Source organism: Canis lupus, chromosome 5 (genome assembly GCF_003254725.2).
Source record: "Canis lupus dingo isolate Sandy chromosome 5, ASM325472v2, whole genome shotgun sequence".
In the NCBI taxonomy this organism is placed as follows: Eukaryota; Metazoa; Chordata; class Mammalia; order Carnivora; family Canidae; genus Canis; species Canis lupus.
The window spans coordinates 33,879,173-33,895,704 of record NC_064247.1 but is presented as its reverse complement, the minus strand read 5'-3'; the positions used below and the strand labels follow the sequence as shown (position 1 = coordinate 33,895,704).

Sequence of the window (16,532 nt, the reverse complement as noted above, 5' to 3'; positions counted from 1 at the left end):
GGTCTCTCCTCAACGGATCCCAGTAGCGCCACCACTCCTCCAGTTGTGACAATCAAAAACATCAAAAACGTCTCCAGAAATGGGCCAAATGTCCCCCAGGGGGGCAAAATCAGCACCGTCGCCAAGAACCACAGCAATCTATGAGCACGACGAAATAATTTACTTAAAATGCTCCAACAAGCCAGGCCTCTCACCCACGTTTGACCCTCCAGGATATATTTATCTTTCATTACGTGTCTGGTAAAACTCTTCACTAACGTTGACCCTCCGTGTGTAATTGGCGTTGGCAACAGCTTGTACCTTTCCATTTCATCTTTGAATTTTCTCCCACCACATAATTATATGGATATCGCATGACTGAGTAACTAAAACTCTATTGAAAGGTTGTTCCCATCCTTTGTTATTATGAACAATGCTGCAAAAAAGCAACCTTGTAGCTAATTTTTGCCACATCTCTAGTTCCTTAGGCTAATAAATTCCTAGAAAAGAAGGCATGGAGTCAAGACACATTTTGATATGTATCACCCTTCATAAAAGTAGTAACAAGTTGCCCTCCCATCACCAGAGTAAGGAAGCATTTCAACACAGAGCATTATTTTTTATTTTGTAGAGTCGTCACATTAGCAGGTTTTGAAATGGGATTCTTGTCAATGCTGTTTCTTTATTACCAGGTAAATATAAGACTTCAGATGGTTATTGCCATGTGTGCAAATTCTCAGAATTTCCAGTGCATTGTCTCAACCCAATTTTGCATAAGAATATCCTCTACTTCTTGTTGAATTGCAAGAGCTCTTTATTTATTGAGGATATTGATCTTTGGTCATCCGTGTCACAGTATTTTTCGCAGCTTTTAGTTTATCTTTCTGTTGCTTATAGAGAGTTCTGACATACAGAAGTTTTCACTTTTATCAACTTAAAGTCTTTCCTCTTATGACTTCTGATTTTTTTAAAGATTTTATTTATTCATTCATGAGAGACAGAGAGAGAGAGGCAGAGACACAGGCAGAGGGAGAAGCAGGCTCCATGCAGGAAGCCTGATGTGGGACTCGATCCCGGGACTCCAGGACCATGCCCTGGGCTGAAGGCAGGCGCCAAACCGCTGAGCCACCCAGGGATCCCATGACTTCTGATTTTTGTATCATATTTAGAAAGCTTTCCCCACCCTAAGATTACATCGACATTGATATATCTTATTCTAGGATTTCTAAGGACTCATTACAAATATAGAAATATGTAACCCACTGGCATTTAGATTGGCTCACAGCCTGAAGTCGGAATCTCATTTATTATTATTTTAAAATAAATAGCCAGTTTTCCCAGTACCATTTACTGACTGGTCCATCCTTTCTTCACTAATTAGTAATCACAACTTATTGTCTACTAAGTTCTTCTGTTTACATTTGAGTCTATTTCTGGACTTCTACTCTGCTTGTGTGATTCCTCTATCACACTAATTTAAATATCTTGGCTGCAATATTGTAAAAATCTGGTAGGCCATATCACCCCTCATTACTCTTCTTTTAAAAAAATTCTTGACTATTAATACTCATTTATTTTTCTAGTTGAACTTAAGAATCATGTCTTGTCCCATTAGGATTTTGATGAGAATCACGCCAAACCTACAGATTATTTGAGGGGGAGAACTGGCACTTTATAGGGTTGAGTCTCACCCTCCCAGAATATGGTAAGATCTTCCTTTTTTTTCCTGGTCTCCCATAGTGTCCCTTAGAAAAATTTTACTCTTGGGACTTGGGTGGCTCAGCTGTTGAGCATCTGCCTTAGGTTCAGGGTCCTGGGATCGAGTCCTGCATCGGGCTCCCCGTGGGGAGCCTGCTTCTCCCTCTGCCTGTGTATCTGCCTCTCTCTCTGCGTCTTTCATGAATAAATAAAATCTTTTTTAAAAAATAAAAGTTTTACCCTTTTAAAAAATATACATTCCATACTTTTAATGCTACATTTATTTCTGCGTATTTGATATTTCTGGGACTATTCGAATTGGGATCCTGTTTCCATTATACAAATGCTGTGTATTCACAGGGCACTTACTACGGGCCAGACATCCCCCTAACATTTTCACTCACTAGGACTGTGTTTTTATGTAGTTCTTGCTGATACATAAGAAAAATTCCTGCCCTTTGAATGTTAATTGTGCAATAATGGCCTCCCTGCCATGCTCCTACCAGGGGATAACACTTTTCAGCTGGTTCTCTACCAGCATGTTTTTAGGATGCGAGTGTCATCCTCTGTGTGAGAAAGCCACCTGCTCCCCCCACCCAAACTGTTTTCTCATATAAGCTGATCCATCTGCCCCGTCTCTCTCAGGGCCGTCTTGTGACCAAAGGGACAGCTCTGCATGACCCCCTGTGTCCAGAACCTGTGGCCTCAGCCGCCCCAACCTTACATGCCAACCAGTCTCACTCCCAAAGCCAACGTAATGGGCACCTGCAAAAAACAGAAGCTTTTAACTGGCTGCTCCTCTATCTCTACCCTGGCTTTTCAATCCCTACAGACGTACCCATTTGTCTTCTCTCTTGGTAGGATGCTACCAAACCATCAGGAAGATATATTTAAAGATTACCCTAAATTGGCCAACCAGCATAACTCACTGGAGACAGGATGACACAGAGGTCAATGCCACTTGCAGACTCTGAGGCCAGGAGACCTTGGCTGGAAGGCTAGCTGTGCTGCTTATCGGTACTTATCGGTATTCATCCCTCTGTGACTCTGTCTCTCACGTGTAAAAAAAAAATGGGGTCTAATATGAGTACCCATCTCATGTGGGGGGAGCAGGTGATTAACGGCTAATCATTGAGAAGAGTGCCTAGCACAGAGCAAGCATTCCATAAATGTCATTTCCTTCCCCTCTCCATTTAGCCAGAATCTTTTTTTTAATTTAAGATTGTAAAATAAATAAAAAATAAAAAAAATTTAAAAAACCAATAAGATTGTATTGATTTATTCATCAGAGACACAGAGAGAGGCAGAGACAAAGGCAGAGGGAGAAACAGGCTCCCTGTGGGGAGCCCGTTGCAGGACTCGATCCCAGGACCCCAGGGTCATGCCCCCTTTCTCCGACACCAGGAATACTTGATGGCCCAAGGAACACATCCTTCCCTGAGGACCCCAAAAGGAGAAAGAGCGGATGTAGGCCGTGTGGCCAGACCTTTTCTACATAACAGGATGGACCATGGCTACTGCTGTACATCTGGAAAGAACCAGAGACCGTCTGCCATCTCCCTGCACTGGCTGGGCTATGCCTGTGTGGAGACGAAGTGAGCAGGTGCTAAAAGACACCCCCAGTGACCCAGGGGACAGGAGGGCAAGCATGTCCCCCACTGCCGCTCGCTCCCCAGGCCCTGTCCTCATGGCACTCAGCCCACCCCAAGCAAACCAGATTCACTTCACTCTTGGACTCTTGATCCTTTAGTACTTGACTTTTTTTTAAATTGTGGTAAAACACACATAAAACGTACCATTTTTATCCCTTCTCAATGGGGCAATTTGGTGGCAAGGAAGCACATTCCCAGTATTCCCCAGCACCACTGTCTACTTCCAGAACCTTCCCGCCACCCCAAAAGGAAAGCCTGTGTCCGTCAAACATCACTCACCATCCCTCCCTGCTCCCAGTCCCTGGCAACCACTAATCTACTTCTGGTGTCTGGATTTGCTCATTCTGGGCATTTCATATACATGGAATCATACACCGCAAAGCCATTTATCTCTGGCTTCTCTCACTCTGTAAACTGCCTTCAAGGCTCATCCAAGTTAGCACCTATTGGTACCTCATTCCCTCTCGTGGCCAAATACTAGTCCACCATGTATGGATGTGCTACACTGAGGCTACCCAGTTGTGCAGCAATGGACACGTGGGCTGTCTCCACCTTTGGGCTATCATGAGGTCAGGCACTTGACCATCACCTGGCTTCTGACTTTCAAGGGTCAGGGTCTCTGCTAGGTTCAGGGTCTGATATGGGCCGCTGGGAGAGCTGTGACAAGGACACCCAGCAGGTGGTGGGGGGCACCTCCAGAGCAGGTGCAGGGGGCACTTCACAGGGCCCCAGGTGGGGGGAACCAGCCACAGGGCGAGTGCTTACAGCAGGGAAAGTGGCAAATGCTACAAACCAGGCCTTCCCCAGCCAGTTGTCAACCATTTGCCCAAGGAGAGCTCTGGAAGGGGCAGAGGATGAAGCCTATCAACGGGCAGGAAGAGAGCCAGCAGGCATTCCTGAAGGGGAAGGCAACCCAGCAGGAGGGCAAGGTCATCCCTAGCAGGAGAAGCAGGGCAGAAAGGGCCCCCGCTGCTCTCATCCGGGGCATGATCTCATTCTTTGGGGGAGGCCATCAGGAGACACCTACGTGGCACCCAAGGCCTCAAGGCCAGGGGAGAATCAACCCCAGATCTCCCAGCTCCAAACCCCGCTTCTTCCGAGGAAGCAAACAAACGTGAAGATAGATCAACATCCACTCGGGGCTGATGGAGGGCAAGGGAAGGCAGGTGGCCCTCTTTTAGTCCCCCTGGGGATGGAAGTCTCTATGACCATAGTAGATGGGTTTGGAGTGGGTGGTCCTCATCCCCTTCCAACCCGGTTCCTCCTGGGCCCCCACCCCCTACACAGGGGGGCCCCCCGACCTCCCACAGTCAAGGCATTCCTCACCTCCCTGCCCCGACAGAGGGACCCAGCCAGCTTAGTGAGCAGGTGGACAGAGTTCCCCCAGTGAGCTGGCCCTCCAAGGGGATGGGTTCAGGGTGAGGTTATGTCCATCAGCTTTCAGGACAAATTCTCGGTTTATTAATTCTCCTCCATTACGCAGGCAAAAGTAAACAAGCTTTTCTCAGGCAGCCTGGCACAGAGGCCTTCTCTATTCAAACACTGCAAGAATCGACAGGCTTGGAAGTATGAGCTCCCAGGCCCATTTTCCGGGGGGCCCCCTGGCCTCCTGCCCACGATGTCCCAGCCTGCCGAGACAGGCGAGCCGGGCTTTGTGTGGTGGCCGCTCCAGAGTCCGGCGCTCCTGGCCTGGGAGTGGCCTCAGCTCTCTGGAGGGAGCACCGGAGATCCTGGTCATCCGGAGAGCCCGAGAGAAGGTCAGAAAGGGTCTGGCCACAGCCATGGGCACCCCGACAAGCATCACATCCGCCCACTCACCTCTCTGTGAGCAAAGCACTTTGTAAGGGTGTTTATTTGATGCCTGCTTCCATTTACATCATGATTTTTAAAAACGATTTTATTTATTTTTTACTTATTTGAGGGAGAGAGAGCACCAGAGAGCACAAGCAAGGGGAGGGGCAGAGGGAGAGAGAGAAGCAGATGCCACGTTGAGCTGGGAGCCCGATGCGGGACTCGATCCCAGGACCCCAGTATCATGACCTGAGCTAAAGGCAAGGCAGATGCTTAACCCACTGAGCCACCCAGGCACCCTTAAATCATGATTTTGTTTATTTATTTTTTTAAGATTTTATTTATTCATTCATGAGAGACACACACAGAGGGAGGCAGAGACACAGGCAGAGGGAGAAGCAGGCTCCCTGCAGGGAGCCTGATGCGGGACTTGATCCCAGGATCCCGGGATCACACCCTGAACCAAAGGCAGATGCTCAACCACTGAGCCACCCAGGCATCCCTAAATCATGATTTTAAAAGCACAGAAAAAAGAAAGGAAATTCACAGTAATGAAATTAAAAAACTGCTAAGAAAGACTTTTCTAAGCAGGATGCTACAAGTATTTCTAAGTAGTTACTCAGGAGACTTTTCCCTGCTGGAACAGAGACGGTTGCATGCATGTTTTATATGATTTTTTTTTTTTTTTTGCCTTCTAATTTTCTTCTTTTCATTTCTGATTTGGAAGAAAGAAAAGTTCCAAATCACTGCAAGAGGCCTAGTCAAGCTGTAAAGCCCAGAAACTGGGGGGCAAGAGAGAGGTCGTGACCTGTAGTGCCCTTGGACATGAGCTGTGCAGGCCGCCCTGAGGAGCATGTGTCTCACGTCACAAGGAGGAAGCTAAGACTCTGTTAAAGGGAAGCGTTTTGGGGCACCTGGGTGGCTCAGTGGTTGAGCATCTCCTTTCGGCTCAGGGCATGATCCCGGGATCCTCAGATCGAGTCCCGCATCAGGCTCCCCTTAGGGAGCCTGCTTGTCCCTCTGCCTGTGGCTCTGCCTCTGTGTCTTTCGTGAATAAATATTTTTAAAAAGGGGTGGGGGGACATCTTCCAGCTTCCAAACTGCTTCCCCCACAACCCCAGAGCTGGGCTAATTGGGAGGTTCCTTTGAATTATGTTTTTACAGAAAAAGTTCCCTCCATCTCACCTCCCAAGTATTGGGTGATACTACTTTTCTTTTTAAAAAAGATTTTATTTATTTATTTCACAGAAAGAGAGACCACAAGCAAGGGGAGGGTGGGGGGAAGCAGGGTCCTGGATGAGCAGGGAGCCCGATGCGGGGCTCGATCCCAGGATCCTGAGATCATGCTCCGAGCCACAGGTCTGCAGACACTTCACCCACTGAGCCCCCCAGGGCACCTCTCACAGCAATACTTCTAAATGCAAAAATAAAATACACAGGACTACAAGGGCAATGGGTTATAGTGAAATACACTTACCCAAATATTTTCCCAAAACCCAGCTCTCACGATTACAGTTAAATGATCTACACGCTACTTTATTAATGATTATAAATCAGGACCTACCAGCGGGTCGGCGGGGGGTGGGGGTGTGGGGAGTACCTTCCTTCCGAAAATCCTGATGTGACACCAACAACAAACAGTATCGCACCATCTCCATCTCGCCAACTCGAATGTGGAGTGACACTGGCTGTGACCTCTGCTACCTGCCCACTCTGCCCAGGGGCCTGTGACACGGCGCACAATTCCAGGCAGGAGTGTGGGGCGGTGAGGGTGTGACCGAGACCTCCCCCGGCCCCGGATCCTGTTTGCAGACCCCCATGCTCGGAATGCCTTTTTTATCCCATCGCCACCTCCTGCCGTCTCTGCAGCCCAGATCAGAAGGTGCTGGACACGCAGGCAGCTTGCTGCCCGGGGTGGATGGGCAGGAGGGGTACAGCTTCGAGGGTCTCAGGCCTGGGTGAGAATCTAGCCTGGGGGCACAAGGAAGCCCCCCCTTTCCGTTTTATTCTTGGTGGTAGCATCAAAAAACAATGCCCAGTGGCTCCATCTTCTTCAATCCAGCCCCGGGTGGTGGGGGGGGGTACCACGCACGCCCAGCATGCCCTGATGACAGTGGTTCTCAGGAGTCTGGCACCTCTGGTCCCTTCCCCTTCCCCCCAACCCCAGCCTCCCTGTGGCAAAGTGGGACACGCCTACCTTCTGGCTCCTCCACGCTGCTGGCTGCAGTGGTCGGGGGTGCCACGGGGATCTCTGCAAGGTTCCGGACGGGGAGAAGAGAAAATGAGGCAAGAAGATGTTATTTTTGACATTAGAAAAGGATGAACAGAGCACAAACTCCTCCCTAGGCCCTTCTCTCTTCCCTACTCCTCAGCCCCAGAGGAGGAGGGTCAGGGAGGCAGAGGAAGGCGGCACAGGGGCCTTGTTCTCTCTGGATGCTGTCCCTCCACCCAGCAGGGACAGGAGTGGCCCCCCTGCACGGTGTGTCGGTGTGTGTGTCATCACGGGGCTGGGCCCTTGGGGCAGCAGAGGCATTCCCCAGCCCCCCATAAGGATGCGACTGCTCCTCTCTGACCTCCGCTGGCTGGCAGGGAGGGCTCCCGTGGCAGGGGTGGCATGCCAGGGGCTGGGAGGTGCCCCACGTGTGCAGAGTGTGGGTCCGCACCCCTGGCCCAGGTTCCCACGGTCTCCCACTTTTCCCGGTAGCCGGAACATACTAAGGAAGATCCAAGGGCCTGAGAGAAGTGTGCACTTTACCGGGGTCATTGCCTTCCTACCTAGAACGGCAATTCTTTCCTATTAGCTCCTGACCCCGCCCTGTGCTCAGGAGAGGAAAAGAGGTTCAGCCAGTGTCTGGGAAAGATGCTCAGGCATCGACCAAGAGTCCCTGAGGGCTCCCCCAGCGGGGGCCACAGAGGTCTCCACGAATGCCCCAGACTCAGGCTACCAACTGGTTTGGGCTAAGATCCCCCTCAACCTCCAGACGGGATCAGCTGAGACCTGGTGGGTCGAGATGGGCCTTTGGGGCCTGGGGGCCGTGCCTGAGACCCAGCCCTCCATTCATAGTCAGCTCTTGCCCCCAGGGGAATTTATCAGCGACAAGCCACCGGTGGCTCTGTCACAGCAGCTCAGGAAGAAGCGGACCTGGGACAGGCCCTCTCGTAGCCCTCAGGGGCTGCTTGGTCCTGATGGCCAGGTCTGTGCAGCAACGGGGCTGGGCCAGGGACCACCGAGCCACAGAGCTGCCCACCCCTGGCGCCTGGGGGGCCAGCTCCGGGATGTGCACGGAGGGCCCGGCTGCCAGAGCTGTGACAACACTGGCACAAAGCAGCCCCACCCAGGGCACAAGGAAGAGCTCCCAGAAACCCCAGGGTGGAGAGCCAGGTCTTCCGATGGTCAGTGGGAATGCCTTGGCGTCTGCCAAAGGAAGGGAGAAAGCACAGAGCAGGTCGGAGAGCGGGAAATCCCGCTTCCCAAAGTTCCCGTCTCTGAACCTTGGATCACCAGCTTTCATTTCAACATCCTTCCCCTTGGGGCTTTGAAGTGGCAGTTCCAGCCACTTCTGAGCTCCCTTGGTTTTCTTATGTTTTCAGAACCCCTGATGGCTGCGCTGGGTTTCCTCACGGCTTTCTAAAAATGTTCACTTTGCAGCTTTTTGGGATAGATGGAAGAGGAAGAAGGGGTTTGGCAAACCGTGAGACTCCGACAAGTAGAGGTGGTCACAAAAACTGCTTCAAGGTGCTCTGCCCCGGGGTGGAGACTCAGCTCAATTTCCCAGGGGCTGGGATTTGGGGTATCTGCCGTTACCCGACCCCTGTGAATGCCTTGGGTCCAAGGACTCTCCAGTGTGTCAATGCGCCCAGCTGCACGGGTCGCACGGTCTCCACCACAGCTACCCAGTCGTGTGAGTGGCTCAAAGCAGCCACAGACAGCAGGTACACAGAGGGCATGGCTGTGTCCCCATCAAGCTTTACGGACACTCCACTTTTCACTTCAATCGTTCCACGTGTCATAAACTTTGATCTTGGTTCCCATCAGGAAAAGACTATTAAATAGAAACACGGAGCCCCGCAAAAACAGGCAGTGGGTCAAAGCCCTGGGGATCAGCAAACCCCTGGTCTAGAGAAGCGGACTCCGTCCCTCAGGTCTGCCCACTTTGCTGGCATCCACTCCTCTTTTCTGCTCTCCCTGCTGGGTTGGGTCAGCCTTCCACAAGGAATCAAGAAAGCCAAGGCCAGGGGGTGGGGGTAGGTGGTGGGGTGGGGGGCCCAGTTCCCAGCCAGGCCTGACTTCCAAGCAAGGCTAAGTATCCACTCAGAACACCTGGGATGATCCTACCAGGTGTGAAATATGAAGTCCCTTCTGAGCCAGGGCCCCTGAGGGACTCCTGCCATCTCACATACTCTGTCCTCTTGTTCCAGGAACTAACGGGCTCATAGCTGGTCCAAGGGGGCCCCCCAGGACCCATGCATGGCCCTCACGGCCCTCAGGATACATGGGAGCTCAAAGTGTCAGCCCCTTCTGCTCTGGATCTGCCAGGGCATGAGGATCCTGGGGTTCCCGCCGCAGCAGCCACAGTGACCCCAGGTCCAGCTCTGCTGAGCTCCCAGCTCTTGCTTCTGCAAGAAGCCCACAGGCTTGGCGGTGTGGGGCGGGGGGTCTCCCATGGGGTTCCGCTGAGCACAGGGCCCCGGACACACAGCACCACATCAACAAGCGTTCGACCAGCTGCACATCAGCAGTCGGGGTTCATAGAAGGCTTCCCTCCCTCACAGCCCAGCTGAAGCCTGGGGAACCTCGCATGCACGTACTTATGCAGGGGGCGATGGGCGAGCGGCTCTGCTGGTAGCCCTTGGCACAGCGGTTGCAGGTGATGCCCGTCACGCCGTCCTTGCAGGGACACTGGCCGGTGGTCTGGTTGCAGGTTTTGCCAGCAGCGCCCACGGGGTGGCAATCGCAGGCTGTGGATGACACCCAACAGGAGGGTCAGAGGGTGGCAGGGAATGGCCAACCTCTCCCTGGGAATCCCTCCCTGCTTTGGGGCGCCCCATGGACCCCACCCTGGGGATGGGGAGGGGGCAGGCCCAGTCAAGCCCACACACATATTCTAGAAGCTCTGATAACTGGCCACCTGCGCACCTGGAAATGGGGCATGAAAATCAGAATGGACCACCTTGAAAGGCTCAAGGCATCCAGGAAATAGAACAGGGGGGAACCCTCCAAAGCCCCGAGAGGAGGGCCCACACTCAAGGATGTTTTCGGGAAGGCAAAGGCCACAGGCTGATCACAAGCGGAGGAATCAGAATCTCCACAGGGTAAGTCTGTGCCTCCCCAGGCCCCAGGCCTCCATCCCTACCCTCCAGGTGGGAGAAGGAACCTCCCAGGGGGCCTCACAGAAAGGGAGACGCCATATAGCGGCTGGAGCAGGCCCTACACCCTTCCTGGTTTGGAACACGCTAGAAAGCTGGGGTTGCCTGGCCTGGCATGTTGCACCCCAAGCTCCCCTCCTTGTGTTCCAAGGACGTAATCCCAGAGGACTCTGGGGAGGACATCCCCACTACTATGGGTGGATGAAAAGCTTGTAACCCTGCCCCAAATTCACGCCCAGGCCCTCAACCCCAGTGTAACGGGGTTAAGGGTGAGGCCTTGGGTGATGAGCAGGTTTAGATGACATCTTGGAAGCTGGTGCCCTCGGGATGGCACTGGCATCCATCTAAGAAGAGAAATAGAGAGATCTCTGTGCACAAGCACACAGCAAGGCCATCCCCTGCGCCAGGAAGCTGGCCTTCCCCAAACACGGGATCTGGGGTGTGCTGCTCTTGCACTTCTTAGCCTCCAGAACTGGGAGAAATACAACGCTCATCGTCTCAACCACCCAGTCCGTGGTGTTTTACTATAGCAGCCAAGATTCCCACCGACCCCCGGCTGCTCAGGTGAGAGTGACTCTACCAGCAAAGATGGGACACCCGAGGTCCCAGCCAAGTCCCGCTTCCCGGAATCTAGAGGTAGGCTCGGGGTGCAGGTGGCAGGGGGTGGGGGGGCAGGATGAGGTAGGCAGATGTGCAGCCTACCCCGTCTGTCCACTCCTCTCCCCAGGGAAGCCCGGGTGTGGGGCGTGGAGGCAGGGCGCGGGGGTGAAGAGCCGTCTGCAGGAAGCTGCTAAGTGTTTCTGCTCCAAATGGGAAGAAAACACCCCAGAAAAGAAGTGTGAGCAGAATGTCCAGGCAGCACCGCTTGGTGAAGTACGAGTCTGCTGGTGAGAACGCGGCCCCCCACAGTCAGCCCCTGGGGGACCCCCCCACCCCTGAGGGGCTGACCAGGAGAAGTCAAGAAGTCAGAAGCGGGAGGCAGAGAGGAGAGGAATGTGAGGAATTGTTAACGTTGTGTCTGGACATGTGGGAGCTTCTGGAAGCTCTCTGGGTGGGGGTCCTGTCTGTCATGGGTGCCCAGGTCAGGTTTGAGCAGGGCAGGGGTGCCACCCCGGGGATGCACCCCTGTGTGTGTGCAAGTGGTGGGGTCCTGTCAGCAGGCTTCTCCTGTTGCAGGATCCACGGGGAAAAAATAGAACTGTCCCCCTCTCGTCCCTGTAAACAGCAGTACCTCATCCTGTTAGGGACGTGTCTTCTTCAATCTACCCTAAATTCAAGTTCAGTCGTGCTCAACTGCTCTCACCTTTCTTTTCCTCTTCTTTCGTTGTAAGAAAAGACCCAGCCTGCTGCAAGCTGGGGACGATGCTGTGAGGGGGAGATGTCTGGAGAAGCCCTCTAACCCTTCCCTGTGCCCTCGAATCTGGGCTTGCGGTAGTAAGGCTGCAGGGGCAGGGGAGGCGTCTCTAAGGCCACAGCCCAGGACCCCACTGTCCCAAGCACAGCAAAGGCACAGGGGCCGGGAGGATGTGGACTCCAGAGGCTCATGCCAGCCGACCTCCCGTGGCCTGCTGTGCGAGCCTGCTGGTAATGCCGAGATCCGTGCCAAGACCTCCTCCCCTCCGTGCTGACGGAACACAGCTGTGTGCCAGGAAGCTCTGGGGCCTAGTGCTTGGCGGGGAGGAGGTCACCAAAGGTTGCTCAGGCATCGAGGGGTCAGAGCCAAGTCACCCAGAGGCACAGATCACCTTTCCCAAAGCAGGAGCTGTCCAGAGCACATTCTCCGGAGGGGCGGGGGGCTGGTGTTGCAGGAGGGCTGCACAGGCCTTGCCCGTGGCCCCTCGCAGCTGGTGACCTGTCAGCTGCCCAGGCTGGCGTGCCGCCGGGGAGGAGCCAGGCGCCAGCTGACGTCGGCAGAGCCCAGGGCTATCCTTGGGGACAGCGGGGCAGCCGGCACTTCCTACGAGCCCATCCTCTGATTAAAGCCGGGGGTGGGGGGTGCTTCGCTGCTTGGTTTCCAGTCTTTCTCCCAGGATTCTGCAAAGACTGTGAGTAATTGGCCCCTCTGCCTCATCTGGCAGAGGCCGCAGGCTGGATGTCTTTCCATGAAAAAAAAAAAAAAAAGGGCACCGTTCTGGGAAGAGAAGCTATTGGGGGCCTCAGAAGGGTGCTCAGGTCACCTCCAGGGCAGCGGGACTGTCACCAGAGCCCAGCATTCCTCGAGCCCAGATACCTGGGAACACCTGAGCGCATCCATGCGCTCTCATTTGCTGTCCCCTCGGGTCCCCCCCAGCAGCCTGTGGAGTCAGCACCACCACAGAAGAGACTGCGGGCTGCCCAGGAAACACCCAGAGGAAGGTGGAAGGGGCCTCATCTCTGAGGGCATCGTGGAGACTCTCAACCCCCCTCTGCACTTCTCGTTCTGCAAGGAAAAATCCCTGCTTACCTGGCTGGGCGGGCTTTCTGTTACCTGGGGGCCAAGTGTAATCCTAGCAGACTTGCATTGCTCTCATTCTCAGTGCCAAGCAAAACAGCCCCAAAGCATGGACCTTCCCCCTAAACCCTCAAGTAGGGAGAGCCCCAAGGGACAGCCTCTGCACAAAGACAGGTGAGCTTTTAGGTGTGGGGACAAGTAATGGGTGACAATCTGCAACCTAGGACGAGGCAAGCTGCTGGCAATGTCCAAGGAAGGGAGGCTGAGCCCACCAGCTATGAAGGAAACACCAGACCCTGGCCCTTAGGGTGAGAAAGCCAAAGGGATCCCTCAACCTGGAAACACACACAAATTTCCACAAACTCGTGTTCACACAGAGCTGCTTAGACCCACACGGATGCAAACACGCACAAGCTCACCTGGCAACACAGCAGGCAGGGCAGCGGAGGGGCGGGACTGCACAGGGGCATGTGTGTGTGTGTGGGGGGGGATGTGGAAGTGAAGGGTGTGCAGGTCTTCCCCTGTGCAAGGGGCCTGGGGCAGAGCGCCTTCCGCCCCCGGAAGCCCATCTGGTGACTCCTGTTTCCCTGGAAGTCGGCCACTCTTTCGGAGGAGGTCAATCCTTTCAGGGCAGGTCACCCTGTCTGCACGGGGCAGGCAGCACCTGGTCATGGGAAACAATCCACCCGGGGCTTTGTCCATAAAGAGAAAGGTGAGACCAGACGGAAGCTCGGGACCCTGAGAAGGCGGCAGGATTAGGTTTCTCACGCGCGCAGCGGGCTGGAGTGCCTCCCAGCCTGCAGAGGGGAGCCCCCGTCATTCAGGGACAGCCAGCATGGGGCACACAGGCGAGGTTTCATACAGGCATCGGCAGACCCGGGTCTAGGCCCATCCTGCCAGGACTGCCGTGTGACTCTGGGTCAGTGCCTCGCTCTCTCTGGCTCACAAGTGCCTCATCTGTAAGGACAGAGGTCTGCATACTCACTAAAGTCACCTTCTGCTCACCAGTCCAATGCTTGGTCTGTGGCTTCCAGGTCCCAGGCAGCACCCCACCCCCACCCCACCCCCTCCTGCTAGAGGTCACCACAGTCCTGGCCCAGAGGACAGGGAAGGGGCTCAGGCTGCTGGTGCACCAGGCCTTCCATCCACACCCACGGGTGACCCTGCCCCAGCACTGTGGGCTGTTGGGCTGTGCTGGCATCTCCTGGTGAGAGGAGCACACAGAGAGCCCTGGCAAAGCTGACCCCAAAGGCAGACAGTCCTGACCCCAGCCACCAGTCCTAAGCACTGCCATCCAGCTCCTTTGGATGCCCTCCATCCCAGGCCCTGAAGACCCACGGCCTCCATCAGGAGGGGATGCATGTCCCAGCCCGGCCTCCTGCACTGCGGCTCCCATGGTGGCTTTGGGAAATCCATCCTGGCTCCTATCAGGAGATCTGGCTACCTCTCCTGCACACCTGACTCCGGGGGGGCCTCGGGGTTAGGCAGGACGCCCCAGGGCACATGCTCGTGGGGGAGAGGGGAGCTGGCTGGGATCCCAGGCTCCATGGGGCTGCTCCAGGCAGGAAGGGGGAGCCATCCAGCCAGTCCGGAGGCTTGGGCCTGGCCTCGCACTAGGGACTGAACTGCATCCCGAGTGGTGTCCTAACCCCCAGCACCTCAGAGTGTGACTGTATCTGGAAAGAGGATCTTTGAGGAGGTGAGGACGGTAAAAAGAGGTCACTAGGGAGGGCCCCAATCTGATATGACTGGTGCCCTTATACGGAGAGGACATGAGGATGGAGGGAGGACTACATGAGCACGCAGGGAGAAGGAGGCCACCCGCGAGCCCCAGAGAGAGGCCCCCAGAAGAAGCCAGCCCTGCCAACACCTTGGTCTCCTGCTTCCAGCCTCCAGAACTGGGGGAAATAAACATCTCCTCTTAGAGCCCTACGGCCCATGGTACCTTATTCTGCCTGCCCTAGTGCACGGACACATCTTGTGCCAAGCCCTGACTCATGTCTTCTTTCCCCAGGCCCATCGCTGGCCTCGTGGGAAGATGGACAACCAGCTCAGGTGTCCTGCTCATGCTGCCAGTGAACGGGGCTGCTCCCCAGAGCCGACCATGGAGTGGGGGAGGAGGAGGAGAGTAGGAGAGGATGGAGGAGGAAGGAGTAGGAAAGAGGAGGAAGGGGATGAGGAGAAGGAGGGTGAGGGAGGAGGAGTGATAAGGAAGGAGGAGGAGGGGGAGGAGGAGGAGGGGAGGAGGATGATGGGATAGGATAGAGGAGGAAGGAGAAGTAGGAAGGAGGAGGAAGGTGACAAGGGGGAGGAGGAAGAGTGAGATAAGAAGAGGAGGGGAGGAGCTGGAAGGGAGGACCATCAGGAGAGGGAGGAGGATCAGAGCATGCTCCATGCAGGGGAGAGCAGCACATGAGGACCAACGTCTTCAGAGAAAATCAGGTTCAGATCTGAAGGGTTCCCGTGTCTCAGAGGTGGCATGGGGAGAGGACAAATGTCAAGCACTAAGTAAGGGGTGTCTAAAAACCTGCTTCTCCTCTGCTCCCCAAGTGAAGTGAGGGGGACTGGCCACCAAGAAGGGCAACATGAAAGCTGGCCAAGGCTGCTGAGGTATTCCAGAACGGTATTGGGGGAGGTGGCTGACACAAGGTGGCAGACCCGCAGGGTGGGGCTCTGGGAGGCCAGGCAGGAGGAGCAGAGAACGTGACCCAACCTGCAAAGAACAAGAGGTCCAAGGACCCGGCATCATAAAGCTTTATGGAAGCAGCTTCTCACCACCCTTGCCATCATTTCACGTGTGTGCAGCAACATCACTTTTGTCGCTGTCCAGTTCTCTGGGTTTTATCATGCATGCAGACTCAGAGTGTGACTATATCTAGAGAGAGAGTCTTTGAGGAGGTGAGGACAGTAAAAAGAGGTCACTAGGGAGGGCCCCAATCTGATACAACTGGTGCCCTTATACAGAAAGGACATGAGGATGGAGGGAGGACCATGTGAGCACGCAGGGAGAAGGAGGCTGCATAAAGAACATTCCAACTCTCTCAGGAAGTCCCTCATGCTTCTCTGTGGCCAGCACCCCCACTCCGACTCCTGGTGGCCACGTATCCGTCCTGTCCCTCTAGCTTCGCCTTCTCAGAACATCATATCCTGGTACTGGTGTGTACAGTTCCGGACAGACGGATGGTTCATAGTCTGGGACTGGCCTCCTTTACTCAGCCAAATGCACCCGAGATGTGTCTGGGCTGCTGTGTCCATCAATAGTTTATTTATGTAAATTGCCCAGTGGTGCCCTATGGTTCACAGACTGCAAGTTTTTAGGGCAGATCTACGTTTAATTTTGCAAGAAACTGCAAAACTGTTTTCCAGACCAGCTGTGCCACTTTGACTTCCCACCAGCAGGGCGTGAGAGTTCCTTGCCAACACATGAAAATGTCTGTACTTTGCATTTTTGATGTTTTCATAGGTGTGCAATTGTATCTCGTGGTTTTAATCTGTATTCCCCAAATGACAAGTGACAGCTTCTACATGCAGCTGCCATCGGTGCATCTTTGGTAAGTACCTGTTCAGGTGTTTCATCCATTCCTAACGGAGTGGTCTGTTTTCTTACTGTTGAG

At 54.2% G+C, this 16,532-nt stretch overlaps 1 protein-coding gene across 1 annotated transcript in view; it reads right to left on the bottom strand.

The window, feature by feature from the left end:
* NTN1 (netrin 1) overlaps positions 1-16,532 on the bottom strand; it is a 171,305-nt gene that overhangs the window by 38,316 nt on the left and 116,457 nt on the right. The window contains exons 4-5 of the mRNA XM_025428389.3: positions 9,930-10,079; positions 7,318-7,371 (exon numbers count right to left, since the gene is read on the bottom strand). Coding sequence (XP_025284174.1) covers positions 7,318-7,371; positions 9,930-10,079 — 204 coding nt within the window. The remainder of the gene's footprint in view (positions 1-7,317; positions 7,372-9,929; positions 10,080-16,532) is intronic.